Genomic DNA, 15,968 nt, shown 5'->3' with positions numbered 1-15,968 from the left:
ATTAGAAAAATGAACATACCCTGGCTGAAAGGGGTTTTCTCTTCGAATACGACAGTACTAGAGTTGAGAAGAACGATTCAAATAGCCAATCTGCCTTGCGAGACGATTTTCAGCCTCATTGCACCTGTAGATTAAGAGTTGAACATTAAAATCATGTTTCGGTTGAAATATGATTTGGATCTACACAAAATTTGAGAAGATGGGCAACGTACCTGATGGAAGTCTATGGAATCGGCCATGAACATCACCACCATGGATGAGATCGATGTGATGTTGAGTTTTCCAGATCCTCCGTAGAGTACAAGTTCTAATAAATACTGAAACTACACATATAAGCAAAACCAATCTATCATGAACTTGTTGAATTAGGTTCGAAAATATATTCCCAGTGAAGGATGATTTAAGAATCATAAAATTTCTCGAACCAAGACTTCAACACACATCACACAACCTTTCTTCTCTCCGCTTCTACCCCGCTGGTAACCCTCTTCTTCCAGACTGTTAATGCTCAAATTTGTTGAGTTGCCCAGAGATGTCACTGACATAATCATCAACCGAATCAGAATTGATTTCGATGCTTTCCTCTAACTCAACTATTGCAAACACTACCTAATACTTCACTGATGTTAAATATCTTGCCAAATACACATTACCAGCTCAGGAAATACATTATCTTACCAGAAATCATCAAAAAACATCGCGTTCTGCTGAAATTTCTCTCGGATGCCTGGCAGTGTCGTATATTTTCGACAGCCGAAACGATTGCGCCAAGACCAAGACGATTGTCCAAGGTCTTGTTTCTATCAACGGGCGAACACCAGAATGTAAACAACAAATCAAACCTAGAATTCAATTGGGACAACGGAAATTCTGGATCAAAGGAAAAATACATCAAGGTAAGCGATAATAAGATAACAGTATAAGTCGATTTTTGATCGAGACCTAATTGTCGTGAAATTCGAGCATATCGATTGTGTGTACCCAATAATAATGCTGCATATTTTTTTTCCAGGTAGAGACGGGGAAAGTCTTTCATGTACCTTACGCTCGACATCGTTAACTATTGGAATTTTACCCTGGTAAAAGATGGATTGATCTGTAGTAGCGGTGATAAGCATCAGCTGCTCGAAGTTCAATATACAGGGCCAAGTAATGTAACCTCCTGACTATTTTTCTATCGGCTAGATCTATTAGAAACGTCGTTTTGGGTTTTGGTGTGATACTGTGAATATGTTGGACTTCCACATGATTGCGACTAAAGTTTTACCTTTGTTGATGGAATATAGTGATTTGTAAGTTATTAATTACATCGTGAAGTGTAATTATTGTGAGTGAAATAAAGAGTCATAGCAATTTGTTATACTTTACGTATATCGACAATTCTTTATAACATGTTTAGATATCTAAAGCTGAAATTGAACGCTACAACTTAAAAAATCATTGAATTCCTGAGCAATTCCTTTCTCTTTTGTAGTTGTTCGTCCGTTTTCTAACTTTATTTTTTTATCAATCTATCTTATGTTTTGTTCACGAGTCTGTTGATTGATTTCCACAGTTTCGAGAAATCACTTTAATTTTTCTAGTTCTCTCTGGTGATACTATTTATTTTCACAAACTACACATCAACGATTTGATCTCCACAAACTTTATTTGAAAAATATATCACATGTTTCGCTAAGACATTAACTTTTTCAAGTGATTTATCATAAATCACTTGAAAAAGCTAATTTTAGCGAAACATGTTGTGATTTATCATAAATCACTTGAAAAAGCTAATGTCTTAGCGAAACATGTTGTGATATATTTTTTAAATAAAGTTTGTGGAGATCAAATCGTTGAGGTGTAGTTTTTTAAATTAATATAGATCTTCATCAAGTAACGGCCGAATCAATCAGAAAATTCTATTTATGTTTATGACACTAACTTACCAAATATATTTTTGTAACTGTTGTATTTTCTATGTTATCTGGAGAGGGTGTCTTTAACATAATTTTCTTTAGCTCTTCTTTCCTACTGCCGACTTCATGAGACCTTTGGTAATCTGAAGGATGTGTTTTTTGTTGTTTCTTCTATTATTGACTCTGTTCGTGCTTCTATTTGTTATATTTTTATCAAACTGTTTGTTGCTATTTCTGAATTTTAGGAAGTATATATTTTGTACCAAGTTTGTTTTTTCGCATAGTTAGCTAATTTTTTGTGGTCATCATACAGTTTTCATCTAGTATTTTCAACATATCTTTTTATTTTTTCGGATATTATTTGGATAATTGTTGAAGAGTGATCAGTTATATCAGATTCAAGAATAATTGAGTTATATTTGAAATATTCAATAATGCAATGGTGCCTGTCTCCATTTGTTCTTGTTGTACCATTTATATATGACATGTAACTATTACTGTACATGGTATTTAGATATTCATTGTTGCATTTAGAATGTTTAGATAAGTATTCAAATAATTTTCCATAGCATCACATGGATTCTTTCTCATTTAAGGAAGGAGGTCTATACAAAACAGGTATTTCAAAATGTACATTTTCATTATTCGTATCAATTTCAATAATTTTTATATTATATATAATTTCAATGTCTCCGTTATAATTGATTGTATCTTTTATAATTACTATCACTCCGTCATTTTGATTAATCATACCCGAATTGTAAATGAGTTTATATTTTCATTCTTTGTAACGATACTTTCAATAAATGTGAGTTTTTATTGATACTTCTTAAATGCATTTGAAAAAATTTTAAATTGTTTCTTTCACATTCAAAAGTGGAGTTCAGCTCAAAAGGATCTCTCAAAACAGGGAATGAGATGGTATCAATTTCAGAGTTAGTGATGTATTCATCCATGAGTGGAAAATATTTCAATCACAAACTGTATCAACTTGAACTTTCAAAGGATGTATAATGGGGTGTTGGGCGAATTTGAGAAATGTATACTTAGGAGACGGGAAAGCCTGAAATTATAAATAATATCAGAATGACTTCGACCTTCGTTGGTGAATACTCAGATATTATTCCTTCAGATATTATTCAGCTATTTATTCCTTTCTCCCAGTTGATCTCAAGCATATTTTTCAGCTCATAGGGCTGTACCTGAATAGGCTTTCATTGATTTCTTGTGGACTTCATACAACAACTTAATAATAAGACGCTTTTCCTGATAACTTAACTTGGTCGTGAATATTTCAGACACGGTTGGGGTAGGTGGTGCGCTGTTGGCCCTTCGTTTTTTCTGTTCTTTGAATGATCAGCAATTCTTCCACAAAATATATTTCACCATTTACGTGAAGTTGATTTCCTTTACTATATGCCATTTTTTTTTTCATTTTCTCCAGAGTTTTTAGCTGAGTTCTTGGGATGGCTTGCTCGCATCTTTGTTCTCTGGCTAGGTGATGTACAATATTGATGCTGTTAGTCAGATAAATTTATTAATTGTGCTCATAAATATATTACATGGAAAAATGTAACAGGAACCCACTAAACATGGAAATTACTCAATTGAGTGAATATAATCAAATATGTCGCCACCACGCCTAAATGATTGAGTAAATTGTTCCTCGTCAACTCAAAGAAGTTGCCAGCACTCAAAACCACAGGATAATCTTTGAGGTATTCCGTAAATAGAACGAGCTCCTCCCTGCATCTTCCGGAAATGGTTTTTCCTTTCCGAAGGAAACAAGTTGTCAATAACCTTCTCCCCTCTCTCATGGTTTCATCGCAACAGATTATTGCGTAGAGAAAACCGAACTGAAACAATAAAACTTTTTATCATATAATTATTTGCATAACAAAAACTAGAATACCAGATGTCAACGAATTCATTATGACAAGTCATAACTTGACACAACTTGACAATATCAGTTGACTCATATAGAGATTTGATATTGGTAACTGTTACGTAAAGGGAGGAGTTTCGCATATTTTTCCTTTTCAGTCACTTCTCAAAATGACTCCGATCTTGTATTTTTGAATGAAATACCCTCTAGAATTCAACATTTTCGGATTTCTGAGACAATTTTGGGTCTAAATATAATATTTCGTAAGTTTTTACACCTACATGCAAAAAATATTTCATATCAGCTGACTCTCATCAGTGCTCATAATAATAATAATAATAATAATAATTCTTAATTTTCTCTTAAAAATCATAAGTGTATTAATACATTTAAGCAGTAACTGACAAAAACGTCATAATTGATATAGAAAAGAATTTAAATCATATGAACACAGTCATAAGTTATTGATATAAAAGAAGTAAAATATATAATTATATAGAAATATAAAAAATTCATAGAACCTACCGACTTGATTCAAAAAGACACAACAAGAACATATTAGAAAAAGGTTAAAAGTGTCATAGTACGAATAACAAATGTTATTTGAAAACAACAGCACAAATATAACATTTGATTGTCAAAAAGAAAACATCGTTATAAAATATAGTATCATGTCATAAATTCACTAATAAATAGTTTTTCTCAATAAGTAATGCTTTTAGTCTGGATTTGAATATATTTTTATTTGGAGATATTTGAATAGAGACATCGAGGTGATTGAAAACTTTGCATCCAAAACATAACTGACTATTTTGGTATAGGTTAGTTCTGTGCCAAGCAGGCATATCTAGTGCCATATTGATGATCTGTTCTATTGAAAAATTTATCTTTATGTTTATATATATATATATATATATATATATATATATATATATATATATATATATATATATATATATATATATATATATATATATAAAGAGGTTTTAGATACATTTACCGATACATTTATCACAAGTTCAGTAGTATCTTCACCAGTTAACCAGTTATGAGTAGATTTGTATCATCAGCATATGATATTACTTGTACTTTGGAGATGTCAAAAAGGAAATTAATGAGATCATTAGCACAAAAATAACATAGGCATTACATAAAAATAACAAAGGCCAAAAATTTAGCCTTGAAAAACTCTCTGCTTAACAATGAGAGATTGACTCTGAGTTGTGTTGATGATTACACTCTGAGATCGATTAGTTGAGTATAATTTAATTAAATTCAAGACTACACCCCTTATACCATAAGTTTAATTGGTATAGGTCCCCATTTTCCGAAAAATAACACTGACACATTCAACACCGTTGCACGAATCATATATTGGGAGGGTGACCGGTTGGGTTGGCGTGAGTAGTTAGTTTCACTCATTCAATCGACCGTCAGGAGAAACGGTGGTTCAAGCCACGAGGCCGTATGATCAATTTCCACTGCCTGTCGTCCAACACGTTTTATGAATTATACTTTGGAAAGCAAGACCTCGTTGATTCACAGCTCGTGCAAGTTCAAACTTTTGAAGGTTGTCTTCAAAGGGTGCGACAGCTGGTTAACGAAACATATTCCTAAACAGATATAAGAAACCAAACATGATATAGTGTCAACAGTAGATGTCCCATCTTGTTGAAATTTGATGAAATTCATCATAAAATTGAATCATTATGGAGTATTCTCACTTTACTTTACGAAACAATTAATATTATTATAATACGATAAACTTTGAATCAACACATGCCTGGGAAATATTTCCTCATATATTTTTACGTCAGATAGTAGTACTCCTGATGTGAAAACTATTCATCGCTGAAAGTGAGAAAAATGTAACAATTACTAGTTTTCTTCATATTATGAAAACGCCAACTCGGTTAGTAAGACGCACGTTGTTCTTCTTGTTCTTCTTGTTGTAACGCAGGTTGGTTTTCTCCATTTTCTTAAAAAAACTCAGTTGGTGAAACGCGCGTTGAGGAGAGCACTGCATTTCTGTTGATTGGAAAAACTGCTTGTTTTAGGATGCATTCAACGCCAGGGGTCCCAGTTTCAGGTTTTATTTTTTTATTAGTATTTTTGTCGAAATGCCATCAGTAATCAACAGGGTGTTCCTCATTGAGTCAAGACCATTGCCAATTGATTTATTATTGATGCTACGAATTCGGTTGAATAGGCCAACTAGCAGCATTTTTTATGGCCTTCTCGATGCCGAAAACAAAAAAAATTACAGTCGCGTTTTCAATATATTTCTTAAAGTTCTGATTTTTTCACCCTATATCTTATCATGCATTTCAATTTGTAAACACACTTTCAACAATAAAGCTCATATCACCTCTCTTTTCCTAAAGTTGAAAATGAGCGATTTGTTTCACGAGTACAAAAAATTCCTTTGTTTTGGAAAATAAAACCTCATGATTATCTACACACCCAATTTTTGTACTTATACGAATGACAATTCGTAATTTGTTACTCAGCAAAAAGAAACATTTGCGCTGGGATTTGAACCCGTGAACATCATGTCGTACTACTCACTTGACAGCACTGAGCTATTTGTTATTCATTTACAAAACGATAATTTCCATCTAAACTGTTTCTGTCCCAATGCCGCATATATATGTTTTTTAAAGAGTGGGTCTGTAGTCCCAGCCGCCGTATATATATATATGTTCAAGATGCTATGGTCTCAATTTACCAAAGCCGAAAATATGCCTTACTTATAAAATTTCAGACCCGTTGGTGTCCCAATGCCGTAGAAATATGTCCGAAAATGTTAGATCATTGGTCCCAAAGCCGCAAAATATTGGCACCTAAAACAGGTCATGCGGACCCATTGGCGTATATATTTGTTCACAAATTGAAGATAAATTCTATATTGTCGCACTGGTGGTAACGCTGTTACATGCATAGGTCGAAGGTGAAGTTCGGTAGAACGATTTGGCGCGTTGAACCACTTCAAAATTCAGTTTTAAAAAGCATTTCGGGCACAACAGTCGCAATCGTGGGCGCGATATGAGTAAAGCACGTGGTTCTAAGCGTAAAAGTATGAGGATGTAGAAAACTTTTGTGGGCTATCAAAACAGAAATATGACGATATTTTGGAAGCTCTAAACTCTGATGAAGAGCCATATGTCTCTAGTGGCAGTGAGTATAATCCCGATTCAGATGAGGATGACGAGATAAATGAAGTTATATTTGATGAGTTCGAAAATAGCAATAATGGCTCATCTGACGAAGAAAATCCTGTTGATGGTCAAGACAGAAATACAAATAATAAGTCACCTGAAGTGATTCAAGATAATTTGGCCCTAAAATAAAATTTGGTTCTGAAATGGAAGAAAACTCCGTTTATTTCCGTAGTACATGATTTTGATGATAGAGAGACCGGAGCACACTTGGACTCAATAGAAAATAAGTCGGATGCTTTGAGTTATTTTCTTTTATTTATGGACACAGAGATATTTGAGATTATTGTCTCTGAAACTAACAAATATGCTTTCGAAGTTTATGCAAATGAAAATAAAGAAATGAAGCGAAACTGATATTAACGAATTTTACGTGTTTTTTGTGTTATGTTGCTAGCCTCACGACATGGAAAAAATAAAGTTAGAGAAAACTGGTCAAAAAAAAATAATAATAAAAAAACTGATAAGTTGCTTCATACACCAATATTTTCCGAAATGATGTCAAGGAATCGTTTCCAAGCAATCCTTGGCATGTTACACTTTTCAGATAATGCTGACCAAAAAGAAGGTGACTGTTTTCACAAAATGAGATCAGTGTTCAATGAAATTACATCACGGTTCCAAAAGTACTTCACTCCATTTAAAAATCTTGCTATCGACGAGAGCTTAGTTCTTTTCAAGGGGCGTTTGAGATTCAAACAGTATATAAAGACCAAACGCCATCGTTTTGGAATAAAACTTTTTCTAATATGTGACTGCGAGACAGACTATGTATTAGGTGTTATTGTCTATACTGGAAAATCGACAGATATTACTCTGTTCCAAGATCTTGGAATATCAGGCTCAGTAGTAGCAAATCTTATGGATCCATATTTGAACTAAGGCCATAACCTGTACACAGACAACTGGTACACTAGCCCTACTTTGTGTACATATCTGCATAAACATAAGACTAATTCCTGCGGGACAGTCCGTCCTAATCGTTAAGAGATGCCCAATTTAAATCAAAAATTATCTAAAGGAGAGTCTATTTCGATATGTGTCGAAAATCTGCTTTGCGTGAAATGGAAGGATAGGCGTGATGTTATGATGCTAACTACTTTTCATGAAGATCGCATAGTAGCGTTAGACAAAGTAGATTTCAAGACCAAAGAACCTATACAAGAACCAGCTGTTGTTGTGGATTACAACGAAAATATGGGTGCAATAGATCGATCAGATATGATGTTGAGCTCCACGGAATGTGTAAGCAAGGCTAACGCTTGCAGATTATCAACTTACCATTATAGGAGCATTTTTTGATGGGTAAGTTTGTAATAATTATTTTTTTCATTCTGCACTTATTTCTTCATCTTGTTTCAGATATAAAAATGAAAAAAACAGAAGTATAAACCCTTTAACCAAGAATCCTCAAAGGCTCAAAGGGCGACATTTTCCTAGTTCAGTTCCTGATAAGAAAGTGAAGCGATGTGTCGTTTGTAGCCACAGGAGTGGCCAGAAAAAAAAAGCGAATCGAGATACATGTGTGCAACATGCGGAGTTGGTCTTTGCGTAGTACCGTGTTTTGGGGAGTATCACACAAAAAAAACTTAAGTTAGTTAGATTTTTTCAAGTTGGTTTTGCTCTCTGATGAGTATTTCTAAACAGAAAACGTTTAGGTTTGTTGAAAAATATATTTTTCTTATTAAAAAAACATTCTTTGGTCATTTATTTGTTTATTTATATGCGACGTATATATGAGGCAATGAGACTCTAAGCATGAAAAAACCTCTGGGACTGAGGGACGAACATGTAAATCAAGGCCCGGGACAGAAAGGGTTAAAGCCATTCCACTAGCGGTATTCATTTCGTGATGTAATGCTACCGTTTTTGTACAGAACAGAAAATAGTGGAGCATCATATTAATGCGGTTGGAAAAAACTGTGTTTGATTCGATGGAGCAGAATTATTAGGAGTAATCAAGTTGCCTTGAAACTTTGTTGATTTGTCAAATAATAGTATAATATGACAATGTCATAAATTATTTGTAACTGTCAACTACTGTTCGAATATTTTTCGAAATGTAGTTTTCCCATCAAGAAAAATGTGATATGTTAGAATCCTACTTGTTTTCCCAGAAAAATAACGTAAGAGCACTCAGCAATTCTTTTCCCGATCGTGAATTACCTAATCAGCGGTTTTTGTGCTCTGCTCCATCTCTGATTCAGGAACAATGAAAAATTTTTTGATAATATGAGAACTGAAAAACATTTTGTGATATCCAAAAATACATAAATTAACGTTTTAGCCTACTTTGAGGTAAATCCAAATAATTCCATCAGGAATTTATCTAACGAAATAGCTGTTCCACCGTCTGTTATTTAACGAATTCTGAAGAAACACATTTCTCCTCACAAATTGGGACAGTGTTGCCAACTAGTAGAACTATAAAGTCGCTATACATGAATCAAAATTCCGCTACACTGCTTCACATTCCGCTACGCTTGTATATATGACGCAATCAGTTGGCTCATGCGCCCTATCCATAATTAAATACCACAGAACTTACAGTTTGTAGTTTGTGTACCGTTCAGATACCACCAAACTGAACTGTTACTAATGTAAGTAATCGTAAGTAATGTAAGTAATTGACAGCAGTTAATTTTTGAAAGCTTGAGAAAATGATTTCGAAAAGTAAAAATAAAAATCAATTTGTTCACATACGTATAGTCACAATGAGCTCTTGAACAATCATTCGCGATAGGTCTAATCCATCCATTTAAGTTGGAATCAGAAAAACAATGTTGAGAAAAAATTTGTTTTCGAGACTATTTGTATTTTTTTGAACATGTCCCATTCCCGTCAATTCCAACTGCGATAGCTCTTTCGCTCGAGTCATAATCAGATGAACTATCTTCTATTTCCACTGTAATTTGTTTCATTCCAGATAATACTCGAGACAGTCGAGACTTTCAGTTTCAAGATATTGGACGTTATATGGTTCATGATATGAATGAAAATATTCAAAAATATTATTCTTCTCATTCATCATGTAATGGCCTCACTACTAAGACTATAACGTATTAGATGTCAGCTTGGAGTGCTGTCTGCGGATAGCCTTAGTTGCTGAGGCCTTTGAATCTGCCACCTCCAGGGAGGAGTGTCCGCTGAGGAGCTATAATGAGTTTCCCCCTCGTATCAAAGCCTTGATACAAGAGAGAAATCGCCTGAGAAGGCTCTGTCAGCGAACCCTCTTCCCAGGGGATGAAATCGCGGTAAATAGGATGGCCAACCAAGTCAAGCAGAACATCATTGATCATCGAAACGAAAGGTGAGAAGAGGTTTTGGATTCCTTCGAACCTGGGAGTGACAAGCTTTGGCGAGTCACTCGCAGGCTCAAGAGGAAGAAGACTGCTCTCTCACCCATTCACGGAGAGCGCGGAGTATGCCACTACCCCGCCGACAAAGTATTAGCCTTCGCTGACTCGATGGAACGTCAGTTTCAGCTTAACGTTGACGACGACGACATCGACCGCGATATGCTGTTGGAAGACCGGGTCCACCGACTCCTCAGGGAAGATGACGATGATGACATCCGTCCAGCTTCTGTGGAAGAGCTGAAGGGATATATCAGGACCGCAAAGGCTAAGAAAGCACCGGGGGTCGACTCACTAACTAACAAGTTGTTGAAGAGGCTCCCGGACAACTGCGTTGAATGCTTACTAAACATAATAAATAGTTCGTTGGCCCTCAGACACTTCCCCAGAAGGTGGAAGCATGCGATCGTCATCATGATCCCAAAACAGGGTCAGAACCCACAAAACTATCGCCCGATAAGTCTACTCTCTTCGGCGGCTGAGCTGGCTGAAAGAGTTGTTCTCCAAAGGCTCAGCAAAGAAGTTGAGGACCGAAATGTTCTGCCTGATGAATAATTTGGCTTCAGGAGAGATCACTCCACTAAGTTACAGGCTCTAAGGCTGATCGAAAACACCATCCACGAGTTTAACACCAACAAAAAAGTGCACATTGTTCTATTAGATATGTTGAAGGCCTTCGACCGTGTTTGGCACGAAGGTCTTCTGCACAAATTAAACGCGTTCGACCTGCCTCGGGGCCACGTCTGATGGATCGGGTCTTTCCTGAAAGACAGGGCATTTCAGGTTAGAGTAGAGGGATCTCTGTCTGATTACAGAGAGATCCTTGCTGGAGTGCCACAGGGTGGCGTGCTCTCTCCGACGTTGTACTCAGTTTACACCAGTGACCTTCCCAGGCACGAGCGTGTGAAGATATCTCTATACGCCGATGACACGGCTCTCCTCTCATCTTCCATGGGTCGGGAGCTCGGCGTCGTCTATATGCAACGTACATTGACGACCTCGAGTGCTGGTACCTTGATTGGAAGATCCGAGCGACCCAGATAAGACTCAGTCAATAACCATGGGAAGACTGAAATCTTCTCCGGCCAGAAAAGTGAGAATCTCTGGAAGGGAGATTGACTGGCAAGCGCCAGTAAAGTACCTCGGCCTTTTAATAGACCGTAGGCTCAATTGGAACCCGCACATAACGAGCGTCTAATCAAAGATCGAGGGTCGGATAGCACGTCTGTACCCTCTGATCAACAGAAAATCTAAAATGAGTCTCAAAATCAAAATTACCATCTTTAATACGATGTTCAAGCCTGTCATCATGTATGCTTCAGACGTCTGGAGACAAGCGGCGAAATCTAATATCACCATTCTGGAGGTATTGCAAAACAAGCTAATAAGGATGATTGTGAATGCTCCTTGGTTCGTGCGGAATGAAGCCATCCGCAGAGATTTGCAGCTGCCTTCCATTCGGCAGTTCATTCAGTCGAGAAATCAGAGAGTTTTCGATGGTGCAGAAACTCATGAAAACCCATTATTCAGGGAAGCTATGGATTATACTGTAGACGACCCCTCCCCATATAGAAGGCCCCGACACTCTGTCGAATGAGGCCCCTATATCTTCCGTTGAAAGATGAACAACTTTTTCATCCAACTCACCCCAGCCAGGCAAGGGTACACCATGAAGGGCGGTACTGATGTCTGAGGACACTCATGCCGCCATACCATCAACACCCACCATCAGTTATGACCCGTTTGTCCTTCTGGCGAACATCAGTTCAAAGGGTAAGGGAGCCAGGCTCCAGCTTGTCTGAAATCAAGACGACGTGCAGGTCAAATTTTGTCTTCATCCAAGGACCGCCTGCCCGGTACTGACGATGCCCAACAGGCTGGAACAGAGCTGTCTACCGGTGGCTCTTAAATTGAAATCAATATGGGAATGATCAGAATGGTACTCATTTATTTATCTTTTGATTTTCTGATTTTCATGGAATTATTTTCCAGCAGCATGACTGCATTAACCTTTCTAGATTATATATATATATATATATATATATATATATATATATATATATATATATATATATATATATATATATATATATATATATATATACACTTTTTAAGCAATTCAAAAAAAGTGTATAATTCTTCATTCAAAGTATTCAACTTCATTTGAGACAATTGTGAACAAAATTAAATCTTATTTTACTCCTATCTTGATTTGACCTCTTTCCTCTTTTCTTAAAATAAATATTGAAAAAAGAAACAAAAAAGGTTGGATAAAAAGACAGCTGGATGAGAGTAACAAAATTTAAAATCTAATCAAGCATGGTTTCTTTTCTGAGCAGAGATATAGAAGAAACTATCAATAAAATCAATAAAAAAAACTGGTAGATTAGGCCGATCTTGATCCTAAAAACTGAAAATTAAATCTGCTATGTACTGAATAATTGAACCCTGTGTGGTGAAACTACTTTTGTATGATACTTTCAATCACTTTCTCCAAATACTCACTAGAGTTAACAACCACTATTTATACAACTGGTATAGTACGATTGGTATGACTTAGTGAATATGAAGTTTTATTCTATTGAATATGACTTTTGAAAGGACTTTCAAAATAACTTTTAAAATGAATATACTTTGTTTCCTGAAGACGTCAAACTTGTTTAGTAAATTGTACTTGGAGGTAAGTAATACATTTCTAGTATGCAGATATATACATATATCAAGATGAGCACAATTGCCATCACAATTGTATTTACTATAATTCGAAATGAATAAAAGATTTGATTACATAGATTGTTTTATAATTCGAATACAAATTCAGTATGATTGAATTAATTCAAATAATATTTTGAGAAACATAATATTGATATTCTGAATATATCAATGATGATTATTATACTCACATTTTGAATCACAAGAATCTGTAACAGAAAGACTAGTCCTGATACATCAAATTCAGTATATAAAACTTGGATTAAATACTTCACGAGAGTCAAAGTAAACAGCAACTGATGGCCCATTGCAACCAGCAGAAAGTTTCCAAAAACGCTGTTGAAACTATTCACTTTTTTCCGAATAGCTTGATACAAAATCACCATCTCCTTTAAATAGTCTATAAATTTTCGTTCATTCGAAAAGAGTTCTTCAGTAGTTAACATATTCATCAACATGTCATTTGTGGATTTCAGGCTACATGCTATACTGGAAGAAACCACAACAGACATCATGTACTCGTGATTATACATCAATCGTGGTGTCATAACCAGAAGAATAGGAAAGTTGTTGATGTCGAGGTACACCTGAGTGCAGTGATATAAAACGAAGCCAGACAGTAAAATATAAAACATCCAGAAAACCCAATTCGAAGGGCTGTCCCCATAAAAGTGTAAGGAAATATTCAAATACCGCCTTGTAACTGATAAACACTTCCAATCTTTTATCTTTGTCGTGGAATAGTAAACAGAAATCGCAACCAAAAAAAAGTTGCAAAATATGTCCAAACCAAGCACTATAGTGAAAAACATGGTCAAAGGGTAAAAGGAAACAAAGATTTCACAAATAATAAGGGTTAGAAACAAAAATAACAGCATTCCGAAACTGTAATATTTATAAACGATTGGTCTAATGAACACCTCCGTCTGAGAATTGTACCAGGGAGCGACGGCAAAGAAATTGCACATCTTCAGAAATATCACTCTCATTGCTCTCATATTCGTATGTATTCCGAGTCTAAGCTGATAGTAACTGAAAATAGTAAATTTCTATGACAACACTATATACATACACAAAAACTTCGAAATAAATGATCTTTCTCTTGAAGTCTAATAATGAATGTACATTATATGTTCTCAATATAAACTGTAGTTTTTATCAGATCGATTTCGTTCAAACAACTCATCAAGATTGACCTCTAGAACAGTTCAATGCGAAGTGATTATTGAAAATTCATTACTTTGGCCTTTAGTTTTCCCAACGAATTGAGGGTGAAGAAATGTGTTTTGATAATGTCCAACATATGCAGTCTCATATATCCATCAACATTACGCGACCCCAAGAGTGCTTTTTTACCATCTACGTCACTTTTACGGTATTGACGAGACATCGGTGTTGCCCTACGTTCCGGGAAATATTTGTTGAAACTATTCGTCGACCTCGCGGCTCGAACCACCACCATTTCACCCGATGGTCGATTAAATGAGTGGAACAAAGACTCATGTCAACCCAACCGGCTACCGTCCTGTTACCAACGTCCAAGAAAAAGAACAAATTTTTCTCAAACATTTTGCAAATTCAAAAAGCTTTGAAACGAGAGAGAAATTGCCTGAGAAGGCTTTATCAGCGTATACTTTTTCCAGGGGATGAAATTGCGGCAAGCAGGATGGCCAATCAAGTCAAACAGGCCATCCTTGATCATCAGAACAAAAGGTGAGAGGAACTTTTGGAATCCGTTGAGCCTGGGGATGATCAGCTTTGGCGGATCATCCGCTGACTCAAAGGGAAGAAAACTGCTTTCTCACTCACTCATTCACGGAGAGCACGGAGTGTGCTACTCCCCCGCTGACAAAGCGTTGGCTTTTGCTGACACGATCGAACGTCAGTTTCAACTTAACGGCGACGATAACGATGACATCGACCGCGAAATTCTGTTAGAAGATTGGGTTCACCGTATCCTCAGGGAGTATTACGATGATAACATCCGCCTAGTTTCTGTGGGATAGCTGAAGGGTTACATCAGGGCCACAAAGGCCAAGAGAGATCCAGGAGTCGACTCAATAACCAATCGGTTGTTGAAGAGGTTCCCGAACAACTGCGTTGAAAGCCTTTTGGACATCATAAACAGTTCGTTGGTCCTCAGATACCTTCCCAGAAGGTGGATTTATTTGATCGTCGTCATGATCCCAGCTGTCCCTAGGAAACTATTGCCCGATCAGTCTGCTGTCGTCGGCATCTAAGCTGGTTGGAAGAGTCGTCCTGCAAAAATTCAACGAAGAAATCAAGGACCAAAATGTTCTGCCTGACGAACAATGTGGCTTCAGGAGAGGACACTCCACCGAGCTATTCTGAGACTGGTCGAAAATACCGTCAAAGAGCTGGATAGAAATCGTAAAGTTCACGTTGTCCAAATAGACTTTTCGAAGGCCTTCGACCTTGTATGACACGAAGGCCTTCTGCACAAGCTAATAGCGTTCGACCTGCCTCGGGGCCTGATCCGGTGAATTGGGACTTTCCTGAAAGACACGGAGTGTGACAGAAAATTTTCGGTTAGAGCTCTCTGTCTGACAACGCAGAGATCCTCGCTGGAGTACCGCAAGGGGCTGTGATCTCTCCCACGCTGTACTCTCCCAACATCACTGACCTTTCGAAGTTCGGGCGTGTGGAGGTATCTTTTTAACCCGATGATACGGCTCTCCTCTAATATTCCATGGGTCGGGAGCTCAGGATCGTCTACATGCAACTTGCATTGGACGACCTCGGGCGCTGGTACCTCGAATGGAAGATCCGAGTGAACCCGTACAATACTCAGGCGATAACCATGGAAAGAACGATATCTTCTCCGGCTAGGAAAGTGAAGATATCTGGAAAGTAGATCTACGGTCTTCTAATAGACCGT

The 15,968-nt window shown here is 36.7% G+C and overlaps 1 protein-coding gene and 2 long non-coding RNA genes across 6 annotated transcripts in view; 1 reads left to right on the top strand and 2 right to left on the bottom strand.

Moving 5' to 3' along the window:
• LOC111511476 (uncharacterized) overlaps nt 1–351 on the bottom strand; it is a 54,547-nt gene extending 54,196 nt beyond the window's left edge. For all 3 annotated transcript variants that reach the window (XR_012468372.1, XR_012468371.1, XR_002722929.2), the window contains exons 1-2: nt 213–351; nt 20–124 (exon numbers count right to left, since the gene is read on the bottom strand). This is a non-coding gene — a long non-coding RNA (uncharacterized lncRNA). The remainder of the gene's footprint in view (nt 1–19; nt 125–212) is intronic.
• A 405-nt stretch (nt 352–756) lies between these two features.
• LOC141487414 (uncharacterized) lies at nt 757–2,732 on the top strand. Its single transcript, XR_012468370.1, has 2 exons — nt 757–896; nt 1,013–2,732. It is a non-coding gene; the product is annotated as an uncharacterized lncRNA (long non-coding RNA).
• A 686-nt stretch (nt 2,733–3,418) lies between these two features.
• LOC111511477 (uncharacterized) lies at nt 3,419–14,182 on the bottom strand. Of its 2 annotated transcripts, none has more exons than XR_002722930.2 (2): nt 3,811–4,007; nt 3,419–3,754 (listed from the first exon to the last, which is right to left on the bottom strand). XR_002722930.2 is itself a non-coding variant. In XM_074186381.1 (2 exons), exons 1-2 carry the CDS (start codon nt 14,065–14,067, stop codon nt 3,485–3,487), a joined length of 1,077 nt encoding a protein of 358 aa, XP_074042482.1. In that variant the 5' UTR covers nt 14,068–14,182; the 3' UTR covers nt 3,419–3,484. The 2 variants fall into 2 exon arrangements, 1 of the variants encoding a protein (XP_074042482.1); XM_074186381.1 differs by lacking the exon at nt 3,811–4,007 and adding an exon at nt 13,261–14,182.
• Nucleotides 14,183–15,968: the final 1,786 nt, after the last annotated feature.

The sequence above is a fragment of the Leptinotarsa decemlineata genome, unplaced genomic scaffold (assembly GCF_025532065.1).
Source record: "Leptinotarsa decemlineata unplaced genomic scaffold, Ldec_3_MD MMD2_tig00078422_RagTag_RagTag, whole genome shotgun sequence".
NCBI classification, from domain to species: Eukaryota; Metazoa; Arthropoda; class Insecta; order Coleoptera; family Chrysomelidae; genus Leptinotarsa; species Leptinotarsa decemlineata.
Note: the sequence above shows the minus strand (reverse complement) of the source record. Positions and strands in the feature narration are given on the sequence as shown.

Coding starts and splice junctions, on each gene's coding strand:
- LOC111511477 (XM_074186381.1), bottom strand. CDS start 14,067: ATGAGAGCAATGAGAGTGATATTTCTGAAGATGTGCAATTTCTTTGCC. Junction 3,755..13,260: donor AGATTCTTGTGATTCAAAAT/GTGAGTATAATA, acceptor TTATTGTTTCAG/TTCGGTTTTCTCTACGCAAT.